Here is a 13,505-nt window from a genome sequence, read left to right on the forward strand (position 1 = left end):
AGCGCGGAGGCGCGGCCCCACCCCCGCTCGCGCCCCTCTCCTCCGCGAGACCCGACGTCTCGAGACAGCCCGTCGCCCCGCCCTTTCGCTAGCGCTGACTGGCGTGATTGGAAACCAATGGACGGCGCCTCTGGGCAGGCCTGGCCAATGAGGGGGAGGAGGAGGGATTTCCCTCCGCGGTCGTTCCCCGCGATCCGAGGCGGCTGTGGCGGCGTCCGCGGCTGAGGAGGAGGCGGAGGCGGACGGACGGGCGGGAGGGGCCGGATCCGGTTCGGTGGGTGGCGCGCCTGCGACGGCGGCGGGGGCTCGGGCCGCAGCTGTCGTCGTCCTGGTCGCTGTCACTGCTGCCGCCGCTGCCACTTTCGCCTTCTCCTCGACTCGGCCCAGACCCGACCTCGGCCGGGCCGCCCGTCAGCCACCATGCCGGGCATCGACAAGCTGCCCATCGAGGAGACCCTGGAGGACAGCCCACAGGTGAGACGGCCCGAGAGCCCCCGAACGGCCTGGGGGGGCCCGGGAGCGGCGAGCGTCCGCGCGGCCCCCCCCCCCCCCCGGACCGCAGGTGCCGGGCTCGGCCCCCTCCCCTCCCCTCCCCTCCCCCCCGGCGGGGTGCGCGGCCCGCTGCTCCTCGGGACGGTTCTCTCCTCCTCCCCCCTCCTCCTGCTCCCCCTCCTCTCTTCCCTCCTCCTGCCCCCCCCCCCGGTCCCTCCTCCTGCCACTTCGATGCTCTGGACTTCAGGGACTTTATTCCCCCTCCCCCACCCCCTGTCCGGGGTCTTTCCCTGCTCGCGCCCCGCGAGGCTCGGAACCGAACTTTCCCAGAAAGAGCGTGGGGGAGGGGATGTTCCTTCCCGGCCCCGGGATTGGGCCTGACTCGCAGGCTGCCTTGTAGCCCCGTGTCTGTGTCTCTCCGCCTCTTTCCTTCGAGGCTCTTTCTTACTCCTCCCTCCCCACCCCATCTCGGGAGAGAGAGGTCATTCCCCACCTTCTCCAAAGGGCTTTTCTGCTTAAATCCGAACAGCGGCCCCGCATCCTGTCACCGGCCGCAGGCTGCACTTCGTTTCATCGCACTTGACGGTTTAAGTGACACAGATTCAGATTCTGTGAAATAAAATTCACCAAGTTGGCCTTTTTCTTCCTCTTACTCGGGGAAGCAAACAAGCATTAATTAGGCTCCTACTGTATGTAGGTGTTTTACAAATACCTCGCCCGATCCTCACAACACTCTCTACCTGTGAGACGGGTGCTGCTGTTGTCCCCATTTTAGAGATGAGGAAACTGAGGTAGAGGTGAAATGCCTTTGCCCAGGCTCACACAGCCAGTAAATGTGGAGACCAGATTTAAACCCAGGGCTTCCTGACGTGAGGCCACTGTGCCAGCTAACTGCCTCGGTATCTTTAGGTTACTGTTCAGTTTAGATTAGTTCAAGGCTTTATAGTTCATAAGAGTGGTTCATGTATATGATGTAACACTCATAACCCAGTGAAGTGGGAGATGTAAAAATGGTTACGATGCTGTACAGTGATTTTGTAGAGGAGAAAACTCGGATTAAGTGGCTTGTGAAGTCATGCAAGTTAAGTAATAACTAAGATTTAAAACTGTGGTTCCCATCAGTTCTAGTGCTCTAAGAACATTCTTTAGGTTATGCCATGCTGCCCCATCCTGGAAAAGTAGTTATTGGTAGAAGCTTTTGCCCTGGGAGCAAACACAGAAGAGCTAGAAAACGAGATGGGAAGTTTTCAAATAAACTATTTAAACTTTGTCCTTTGTTCAAATCTTATTAACCACTTAAGAAAATTATAGGAGTTGGGTGTCATTTGAATAGAACAAAACAAAACAAAAACTTTCTGAATCACCTGTTTAGAACATCAGAACATTCTCTAAGACCTGATGTATGGGAGAGGGGGGTCCTTGACCCCACTTTAGTGTTTGGTGATCCTGTGAAGGTTTTTCATATGGCCAGTTCAGTTGCTAGGAAAATGGTATGTTCTTTTTCCTTTCAAAAAGTGATCTATACAAACCTATTGCCTGTTTGGTTATGTACTTTAGGTCAGCTTGTACTGATACAAGGGAAACTTTTTTTTTTTTTTTTTTTAATAGCCTTTTATTTACAGGATATATGCATGGGTAACTTTACAGCATTGACAATTGCCAAACCTCTTGTTCCAATTTTTCCCCTCTTTCCCCCCACCCCCTCCCCCAGATGGCAGGATGACTAGTAGACGTTAAATACATTAAAATATAAATTAGATACACGATAAGTATACATGACCAAAACGTTATTTTGCTGTACAAAAAGAATCAGACTCTGAAATATTGTACAATTAGCTTGTGAAGGAAATCAAAAATGCAGGTGGGCATAAATATAGGGATTGGGAATTCAATGTGATGGTTTTGGGGAAACTGATTTCTTGAATTTATGTAATGTCCAGAAAAACCTTCCCATCAGTTCAAACCTTCCTCGAATTCAGTCTATTAGTATATAATCCGTAATAGAATATTTATGATATAGCATGTAATTAGTAATTAACATTAGATATAATCTACTAAGTCTATTAAAAAGCAGCATTGCATAATAAGTAAGTGGCCTTGGAGCCAGGAAAATTTGTATCCAGGGGCTCCCCTCTAACAGATCTTGGCTTAATCACTGGGCAAATCATTGAATCCTACATTGGTAGAGGAAGGTCTTTATTGGGAGCTCCTGCCACAAAATTAAATCACAGATCTAGTCTATCCTATTGATTAATCAACAACCTTTTGTTGAACACTGTTTGATAAAGGTATCTTGTATCTGGGGAGTACAGATACAAAGTCTGAAGTGATCCCTCTTTGATCCCAGGAAGAATTAAGTACAAATGGAAGTACAAATATAAGTATATACAGAAGAAATACAAAGTAGTAGAATACATGATGGAAATAGCAGTTGGAAGTGTTAGGAAAGGTTTTTGTAGAAAATGGTACCTGAGCTATACTGCCTTAAAGGAGGAAAAGTATTCTTCTAAGAGGCAAAGCTGAGGAAGGAGTGCATTTCAGGGATGGGGAAGCAGTAGTGAGTGAGGAGCAGAGAAGACTGCTTTGGGAGGGAAGTCGTGTCCAGCAATGCTAGAAAGATAGCCCAGGCCTTGTTTGGGAAAAGCTAGAGATTATATTCTGCAGGGAGCCATATAGTCAGCTTTGGCAGCAGGATAAAGACTGGGGAGAGACAAAGCAAGGAGGTTTTTGCAGTAACCTAGGCAAAAGGTGATCAGAACCTGAACTACTACTACTACTATTACTAGTTAACATCTAGAATAGCATATACTCTGAGCTAGATGCTGCTATGTGCTTTACAAATAACTCGGATGATCACAACTCCGAGTGCTACGGGCTATTATCCCCGTTTTAGAAGTAGGCAAACAAAACTAAATGACTTGCCCGAGGTCATCAGGTATTCAGTACCTGAGACTACATTTGAACCCAGATCTTCCTGACTCTAAGCTCCCCTTCCCAAACCCCATAGCCACTTGGTGGTAGGTGTGAGTAAGAGACTATGAAGGGAGAAATAGTGAGATTGGCTCTGAGCTAAGGATGAGTGAGCATGATACATGATGTCAGTGAATTCAAGAGATGAAAAGAATATAGATCTTTGGAGAAGAGATCGTGCATTCACTTTGGGGCCAGTTTGGGACCATTTAAAATGTGCCCTGGAAAATTGGTGATTCAGAGCAGAAGCTGAGAAGAGACTAGAACTGATGAGATTTCCCAGAGAAAAATTTTAGAGGGAGATAAGAAGAGAGCTTAGGAAAGAACTTCGGAGAACACCCACAGATACACTGTGACACATCAGAAAAAATGAGATCTTCTCCAAGAGGAAAAGGTGCTCAGTGCTGTAGAGAAGGATAAAAATGAAAAAGAACACTCAGTGATAAGTGAGGGAAGCAGAACTGCAGGCAGCAGGAGGTGCTACTTTGCCAAGGAGTTTCAGGGAGGATGGTCAGATCTAGCAAAGAGTTTTTTAAGAATGAGGGAGACATGGGTGTGTTTGACAGCTAAATAGATGGTAAGTAGAGAGACTGAAGAGGGGGAGAGGAAAGAAAAGGGGATCGGATCAGTTACAAATGTAAAGCACTTGGCCTTGGTGAGGACCAAAGTTACCTCGTTGTCAGAGATGGGTGGGAGGAGAAAATGAGGAATAAGACATCCAGTGGTTTTGAGATGAAGAAAATGGGAGAAGGACCTAGTGACTGATAACCTCAGTTTCCCCAGGAGAGTAGGAGGCCAGACTCTGGAAGCTGGTTGGTGGTCGCCCTTAATCTTTAAAGAGGACCAAAGTAACATCACTTATGTTAGGGTCGAGTTACCATGTGTCCGACTGGCTGATCAGACGGATATCAGCTCGGAATGCACTGCCACAGGTACGACACAAATAGTCCCTATGAACATTTGGGGTGGCTTCTCTAACTTTGGGCATCTCACCTTCTGAAAGGCAGGTAGGGAAGGCATTGGGAACAAAGGCTTAAGGAGGAAGGAGAAGGTTGGGAGTAACTTCTCTGGGAGGTGAGATAGGGGATCAGTTACAGAGTACTAAAAGGATTGTTCATCATGTATGACTTGGTCTTTTACTCTTTTTTCCTCTGACATAAAAATTTTAACTTTATATCATATTTCATCCATGATACAAGTCCCACGAAAACTGAATGGCTTAGATATTATTGCATAATTTCTTTAGCAAAATATTCATATTGAGGTAAGGAAAAGAAATTTTTTAGGCTTATGTCCTGAACACAGTTAACACCTTGGAATATTAGATTTCTTTATTTGTGCCAATATGAAAGAAGCTAGAATACAGCAGTTCTTTTTGTTTTGTTTTTATATTCAAAACCCAGAAGTAACAGATCTTATGAGTTAAATTACATTTAGAATATTACTTTGTACCACTGGGTTTGGGGAATAGAAAAGAAGAGACAGCGCAACATTCTTCTGGCAGCCAGCTTTGTGATTACTGTGTACCATGTTCATTATTTTAATTAATGATTTGGCACCAGTTAGAAAATTATATTCAGAGATACCTGTATAAGAAGGAGTTGGGTATATGAAGGACAGTGATGAATGTAACATCATTCAAAAACTTATGGATAAAACTCAGAACTTGGCTGTTTTGTTGTTTTACCATCCTCAGCTTTTATCCATAAATCATCTAATCAGAGCAAAATGGAAATAAGAATTAAGATTATTTTAGAAACTATTCCTTTTTTTAACACAATCTTTGAAAATGATTCTTTAAATGATAAAATCATAATAGAACATAACACGTGCTTGCTTAATAAGATTGTTTTAAATTGATTTTTCTTACTTCCAGGTAATATATAGTTTCAGTTTTCATAAATTGATTCTTTTGAAGAATCACTCATTGTGATGACCACGAATTTTAAAATCGGCCAGAGTCAGGAATTCAGGTTAAGGGAAAATCTTCGATCTTTATTCTTTGTGGAGATGAAGGGGGATAGCGATAGCAGTGTGAGCATTCAATGATTCAATGATTGATAAAAATTACTGTAAAAATCAAGAATCAGTATCTTTTTGGTGTTGCTTTCTCATTTTCTCTGCAATAATCAACATTTGACTTTTTCAAGCAACAAAAGTGAAATTTATTTAGACCTTGGGATGTGTTAATATAAGTATTTTCTTACCCCAAATTTTGGTATACTTTGCAAATAGTTTCTTTTGCCTAAGTCTTATCATTGATTTTTTTTAAATAATAGAATAGGCACTTTCTGTTTTTAATATCCATGACCAGAATACTAGCTATTCCAAATACTATTTCTTCAAATAAATTTTTTAATTTATTCCTTAATAAATATAATAAATAAAAGGCTTCTAGTGATCAATCTTCTCTGATTGTTTGAGATGAGGCCTAAATTATATTTTTGCAACTGAGTCAACAGGTTCTTGAATCATAATAAATTCTTACGTATATATCATATAGGTCAAGTCCTAAAGGGGCATCTGCCTCATCAAAAGATTTTAATTGTTTGTTATAATTCAGGAAGACCGTGTTAGGTAGTAGGTTGACTGCTGGATTTGAATCAGAAAGGCTTGGGTCAGGCCCTGCTAGCTGGGTAACTATTCAAATTGAACTCTAAACCACCCAGTCATACTTTATATATTGGCCTACAAAATTAATGGTGAATATTTTATTGCAATCTTTTGATTTCAAATAAATTAATGTTAACATCAACTTAATATTTGATTAACAAGAACATATTACTTTCATACAAAAAAATTAATTGCAATATGTTTGCAATTCTTTCATGTTTCCACTGTCTGAAGTTGTAAAATTAATTTACATACAATTAATAAGTGTGATGCATGTTTGGATGCTTTTAATCAATCTTAAATTTTAATTATCTTAAAATTTAATAATCTAAAGAATTGCATATAATTTGAATATTTGTTCGTTATTTTTCTTCATGATAATGCTTTTATTAGTTACTTTTGATCAAAAAAATATATTGTTTGAAATGCTTAATAATAATAAAACATTAGTTTTACATAATTTTTTACATTCTAATAAATTTTTCACTAAACTTTTATGAAAGTTTACATTTGAAGACATGTCACAAACTTATTAATATTAAACAATTCCACAGTTTGTTACATTGTATATAACTTTAGCTAAACTGGAGATAATATTCTACTAATGGCCTAAGTTGCTAGAAATCAACTTACTGTTAAATAACAGTAAGTTGATTATAAAACATATAATTTAGTCGCATACAGACTTTGCCCAGCATCACAAATCAGAATATAATTCATTGAGAAGTAAAATTTTAAGGTGATTTATAATTTCAAACTAAAAAAGTCCATACTTTGATTTTTCACTTTAAAAAGGGGAACATGTCACAGATCATTTAATCATTCAAATATGTAATTATTATTTGAATGACACCTTAAGCTTTTTATCTTTCTAATGGAAAAAGTCTAAGGAATGCTGAACCAGCCTGTAAAGGTCAAGACAAGTTCAAAGGAGCTTTGATATTAGGTTTAGAAAGAAAGTACAGAGAGGATTAACATATCTGATCTATGGATATTATGGAGATTAAGCCATCCAGTAATACCCTAAAACAATTGTATAGTAATTATTATAAACCATAATACAATCTGTGTAAATACTGTGGCCACCTCTCCTTCCTGTTCTCCATCCCCATTGTTGCACTTTGTAACCCTACTTTCATAGCTCTAAAGTAAAGTAGTTGTAGACAAAGCAATTTTCTTTTTGGTCAGCCTTCTGGTAATGAGTTTTCTATGCTTGAGAGAAACGGAGTTTGTAATGATAATAGTACTCAATTACCAAGGCCTTATTTGCAACTTTTCCAGGGTGATAGAAACTATTAAGAGTTTGTATTCCGTTGTTATAACCTCTTAGAATCTAGGGCCATCTCCACACCTTGATAAAGCTTGGGCAGAAAAGTTAATGTATCCTGTACTCTTAATAAGTGATACTTCTAAATACTGACTATTTTAATTTTCTTAGTTGTTCTCTAACCACTTAATTCATTATTTTAAAAACCTCAATTTTGTTATCTCACCCTAGGTTTTATGTTTTTGTTTTTTTTTTTTTTTGATATAATTAGAAAATGCTTTCTACTTTCAAGAAGTGAAACTAAGAACTAATTACAGCACTGACTTTTAGCCACAGAACCCACAGATTTGATTTCAGAATTACTGAGGTTTCTAAATTTGGAGCTTTTGAGTTTTATACCTCTATATGAAGTTAAAATAATTTTTCCACCTCTTAATAAATATAAATTATTTGTTTTTATTTAATACAGACACGGTCCCTGCTGGGTGTATTTGAAGAAGATGCTGCAGCTATTTCCAATTACATGAATCAATTATATCAAGCCATGCGTCGAATTTATGATGCACAGGTAAAGAATGAAGAGAGTCTGCTATGTGAATTATTAATGCAGTTTTATTACAAATATTTTGAACTAGAATCCACATTTCAGTTATTGCCTCATATATATTACATTATACAGTAATTAAGATTGAATTATTTTTTCTGAAGTGCACGCATATTCTAATTGATTCCACAAAAACATGACTAAGTCAAACAGCATTGCAGGGAGTAATTCATTCCATAACATTCCATAGCAACACTGTTCTAAATAAAAGAAATTTGAACACAAAAGCTTAAAATTGGTTTTTAGAGTAATTTAGCCCATATTAAGGAGATGTGTAATATCTCAGAGTAACTTTGCATCTGGCTGGTAGCCAGTGGTGGAGAACAGAAACTTATATCTGGATAATGGAACATAGCATGATAGTAGAGAAACCAAGCTTCCAAGTAGCATGTGGGGATCATAAGGGTTGAGACCAGAAGTAAGCCTAAAAAGGGAAGGAATTTAGGATTTATATTTTGGTAATACAGTGGATAGAGTACCAGCCTTAGAGTCAGGAAGATCACCTTGGACAAACACTTGATTCTTTTTGTCTCATCTTACTTCATCTGTAAAATGGGCTGAAGAAGGAAATGGCAAATCACTCCAGTATCTTTGCCAAAATGCCCCAGTGGAGTCACAAAGTGTTGGGCACAACTAAACAACCTCAACTTCTAGAGGGATTAAGGAGTAAAGTGAGGAAAGAATCCAGCAACTTTCTAGAAGGATATAGAAAGAGGGACTGACTCTTCTGAGAAATCCTTGAATATATAGTTTAGAGCTAATTAAAATAAATCTTTTTTTAAAAAATTTATCACCTTGGGGACATCTAGATGGCCCAGTGGATAAAGTGCCAGCCTTGGAGTCAGGAGGACCTAGATTCAAATTTGGCCTCAGACACTTAACATGTCCTAATTGTGTGACGCTGGCAAGTCACTTAACCCCAATTGCTTCGCAAAGACAAATGAGCAAAAAAAAAAAAAAAAAAGAAATTAAAATAAAATAAAATTCATCACCTCAAAGGGACTAAACGTAACAGAAAAGTGCTAGATCTCACTGTAGAAAGAAGGTAATGGATTAGAGTGGAGGACACACTAATTTTGAAACTTGGAAAAATTTATACTAGAAAATTTTTTGTCTATCCCAGAAGCGGCTAATTGTAACCTCTCTTTGTAAATAGGGCTTTAGTGAATCAGTGAACTTAGTACATGTAGTACTCCAGAATATTTAATAATTTTCAGTGAAGGACAAAAACAAATTTGACACTAGTTTGGGCTGGTCTTGGAATCATACTGGAAGAAGTAATTCAGGGGTTTTTTTAAATAATATATTAAGAATAGTATTGAAAAGACCTTTTGGGGTCAATTGTACCATTAATCATAGACATTGATGGTAGGGTATGCCTGTAAAGTCACATCTTTTACATTTGGAATGCTTGCTAAATGTTAGCTGAAAGAGCTAATAAAGTGTAAAGAAAACTGGTTGGTTACATATATTGTATTTTTGTAAAACTAGTGACTCTAGGAGTGAGGAGAAATGAAAATTTGAACTTTATTTTGATCCATTGTAGAGTAGTAAGCAGTGATTGGATTAAGGTTAGAGTGAGTTAGAGTTGATTTACTTGGATGATTTATTTGGGCAGTTATACATGAGATTTTGTTCAGAAATAGACAAGTTGGTTAAGAGAGTAACTATGAATTTAGATTCTTATTATTTCTGACTAGAGAAGATAGAAAGTTTCAAGGTGTACTGTTCCTGTAGATTTAGAATCTAATGAATAAGATTTACAATATTCTCTGATGCAGTTTCATTGGCATTAACAGAAATGGGAACATTCCTCTTGCTTCCTTTTTTAATGTCTGGACTTATGGCTTTTTAAAGATTATCATTGTGGTATTTAATTTTCTTTTTATATTTTCCTCTTGATTTTTTAATTTCACTAATGCTATCAAAATTGATATTTCAGATTTATTATTGATATAAACCTAATTTTCTGAACCTATAATACAAATTAGAACTTCCAAGAGTTCTTGGAAGATTTAGAAAACATACAGTTAAAGGTAAATGTTAAGTGATGATGCTAAAGAATTCAAAAGTAAAAGAGATTTCCGAAGCCATTTAGTACAGTGCCTTCATTTTACTGAGAAAGAATGAAACGTGAATCCTAGAAAAATTAAGTGACTTACTACAGATATTGAGCAGAAGAACCAGGATTCCTCTGACTCCAAACTTAATGCCCTTTCCAACTTTAGACTGCTAGATAGTTTGATACTCCTCACCTTTAATTTTTGCTTTTTTGAGTTTTTCTTTTTAATTATTACTGTTAGGTTTATTTGAAAATATCAATACCATTCTCTTTTCCATAGAATGAATTAAGTGCAGCGACACACCTGACATCAAAGCTTCTAAAAGAATATGAGAAACAGGTACAGTATAAATCAGTTACTTGGAGTCCTTTTTATTTCCCATATCTAGAGGGAGTTTCATGAAAAAGTTATATAAAATGTTAACTAAAATATATTTAGGGATGGTCTTGGAATAACAATAATAATAATAAGGACCCCTGTTAAGTAGCTGCTATCCTGGGTTTTATCATCCCTAATCAACAGATGAGGAATTGGAGGATTAGAGAGAGGTGCAATGTGTCCACTGTAACACAAAGAGTAAGAAACAAGCTAGATTTAAACTCGGGTGTTCTAGCATCTTTCTGTTTATCTTCTGCTAGCTTCTTTGTCAAACAATGATAGATCCTGAAGAGACCAGGTTTTTGTCTTCCAGAAAAGGAAACTGAAGACTAGGGAAACCAAGTGATTGCTTTTAAGTCATAATTTTTGGCGATACATAAATAAAACATTTTTTAACTTAATACAGTTAAATAGGTTTATTCATATTTTAAGTTTAGTAATTTTCAAAAATGACTTAGATATTTTGGGAGATATTGTTTTGCTGGTGCAAGTGCTCACTTCACTATCCAAGATCACAGTCTTACTATATTTATGATCTTTTAGTTGACCAGATTTCTTCAGACACAGATCATTGCTAACTCCATATTTGAAGCCTTTGCAGCAGAGCTTAAGACCTATCAGAGCTTGCCTTTGTGTGGCATCTCCTCTGAGAGTACAGATCACCTTCTTGCTATGACAAAATATTAAGAGTAGGTCTTTCATGAGAATGTTTGAGATTATTAGGATAAAACAAAATATTAATACAGCGGTAGCAGAAAAGTGGCATCATTTTTTAAAATGTGTATTAAGAATGGATATTTACGTGTTCCAGGAGAAATGAGAATGAATGAACTTGTTTTGTTTTGTTTTTCAATTTCACAGCGTTTTCCACTAGGGGGTGATGATGAAGTAATGAGCTCTACTTTGCAGCAGTTTTCAAAAGTGATTGATGAGGTAAATACTTTCGTTTTAACAAAATATGTTTTTCCCCCTAATAAATTTCTTTATTTATTTTACTGAGGCAATTGGGGCTAAGTAACTTGCCCAGGGTCACACAGCTAGAAAGTATTAAGTGTCTAAGGCCAGATTTGAACTCAATTTGTTCAGCCGTTCTCCAACTTTTGAACATCTATTCATTTTCCAATTCCTTGCTACCATAAAAAGAGCTGCTACATGGGGGTCCTTTTCCTTCCTTGGGATACAGACCCAATTAATGGCACTGCTAGGTCAAATGGTATGCATGGTTTGATAGCCCTTTGGGCATAATTCCAGATTGCTCTCTAGAATGGTTGGGTCAATTCACAACTCCATGAACAATGCATTAAGTATCTTAGTTTTCCCACATATCCTCCAGCATTTATCTTTATCTTTTCCTGTCATTTTAGCTAATCTGAGAGGTGTGAGATGGTTTTAATTTGCATTTCTCTAATCAATAGTGATTTAGAGCATTTTATCATATAACTGTAGATGGCTTTAATTTCTTCATCTGACAATTGTCTGTTCATATACTTTGGCCATTTATCAATCGGGGATAAATTTGACAGTTCTTTATATATTTTAGAAATGAGCTCTTTATCAGAAACACGGGCTATAAAGATTTTTTCCCCAGATTTGTATTTCCCTTTTAAACTTGTTTCTATTGTTTTGTTGTACAAAGACTTTTTAATTTAATGTAATTAAAGCTGTCCATTTTGCCTTTCATAATGTTTTCTAGTTCTTCTTTGGTTATAAATTCTTTCCTTCTCCATGGATCTGATACATAAATTATCCCTTGCTCTCCTAATTTGTTTATAGTATCATCCTTTATGCCCAAATCCTATACACATTTTGACCTTTTTTTTTTTTTTGATATGGAGTGTGAGATGTAGGTCTATGCTGTGTTTCTGACATATTATTTTGCAGTTTTCCCAGCAGTTTTTGTCAAATAGTTCTTATTCCAGAAGCTGGGATTTGGGAGTTTATCAAATCACTGTAGGTCTTGATTGTATCATTGTGTCATATGTATCTAGCCTATTCCACTGATTCCCCTCTATTTCTTAACCAATACCAAGTGGTTTTGATGAGTGTTCCTTTATAATATAATTTTACGTTTGGTACTGTTGAGCTGCCATCCTTTGTATTTTTTCATTAATTCCAACAAAACAAGTTAAATGTGTAAATTCGTATTGTTTAATTTGTTTGACTTGTTTTTTTTCCCTCCCTTCTTGCCAGCTAAGTTCCTGTCATGCAGTACTCTCAACTCAACTTGCTGATGCTATGATGTTTCCTATTTCCCAATTTAAAGAAAGGGATCTAAAAGGTTAGGAACCTAAACTCACTTTAAAATTCTTAGCCCTAATAATTTCTATCCATGGCTGTATCATTTACTTTAGACTCAATTGTATTGTCAGTCTGACTACCAGTTTGCTTTTATTTTTATTATGCAGTGTATGTGCATACATGTTTTTAATTGTGCTTCTAGCTATTGTAGCAGTAAAGTTTCCTAGATATAAATCTACTCTAATAGTTTATAAAACTAAAATAGATACATTAACATGTATCTACAAATATTAAAGTGAATCAGTGCTGGAAAAATACTTGCATTATTTGCAGATTGGAAAATATATCTTGGGAGCAGAAATTAAAGAAACTTCAGTGTCAAAGCTGGGTAAAGAAAAAACTTAAAAGTTCCTTCCTGGTTAGCTTAGAAAGGAATGGTTAACAAACCTAATGTTTTCATTTGTTATTTCTAAATCACTTTTAAACATTAGTTGTGGTGTATAATAAATTAAACAAGGAGCCCAGGCCATGCTAATCCAAAAAAGTATCATCTTTGAAGTCTATAATTTTTTAAAAGATGGGTGAAGGTACGATGGAAGTGTTTGTTAGTAAATGTGTTTATTTATAATAGTACCTCTATCATCCTTGCTTTCCTCACAGCACCAGCTTCAACCCCAAAGTGCCATCTTAATTAAGTCTGCTTTAGAATTTCGTGGCTGATCTGGTAAAATCAGTTTTTCTGGTTATAGAACTTATATTATATATTATATTGATTAATTTTATGGTACTTTCCATTAGTCCATTAAAAGATCACTTAGGATTTTGGTTATAAAATTAGGAATGAACTTAGCATGTCAAAAAACATTTTAAAATATGCAGA

The 13,505-nt window shown here is 37.1% G+C and overlaps 1 protein-coding gene across 2 annotated transcripts in view; it reads left to right on the top strand.

Moving 5' to 3' along the window:
- The first annotated feature begins 245 nt into the window (after positions 1-245).
- Positions 246-13,505, top strand: part of APPL1 (adaptor protein, phosphotyrosine interacting with PH domain and leucine zipper 1) — a 52,773-nt gene continuing 39,513 nt past the window's right edge. For both annotated transcript variants that reach the window (XR_004232072.1, XM_031953055.1), the window contains exons 1-5: positions 246-474; positions 7,812-7,910; positions 10,289-10,348; positions 11,249-11,320; positions 12,578-12,665. Coding sequence is in view for 1 of the 2 variants with exons in the window: in XM_031953055.1 (XP_031808915.1) it covers positions 421-474; positions 7,812-7,910; positions 10,289-10,348; positions 11,249-11,320; positions 12,578-12,665 (373 nt within the window). In the remaining variant the exon portion in view is untranslated. The remainder of the gene's footprint in view (positions 475-7,811; positions 7,911-10,288; positions 10,349-11,248; positions 11,321-12,577; positions 12,666-13,505) is intronic.

Source organism: Sarcophilus harrisii, chromosome 1, assembly GCF_902635505.1.
Source record: "Sarcophilus harrisii chromosome 1, mSarHar1.11, whole genome shotgun sequence".
Taxonomy (NCBI): Eukaryota; Metazoa; Chordata; class Mammalia; order Dasyuromorphia; family Dasyuridae; genus Sarcophilus; species Sarcophilus harrisii.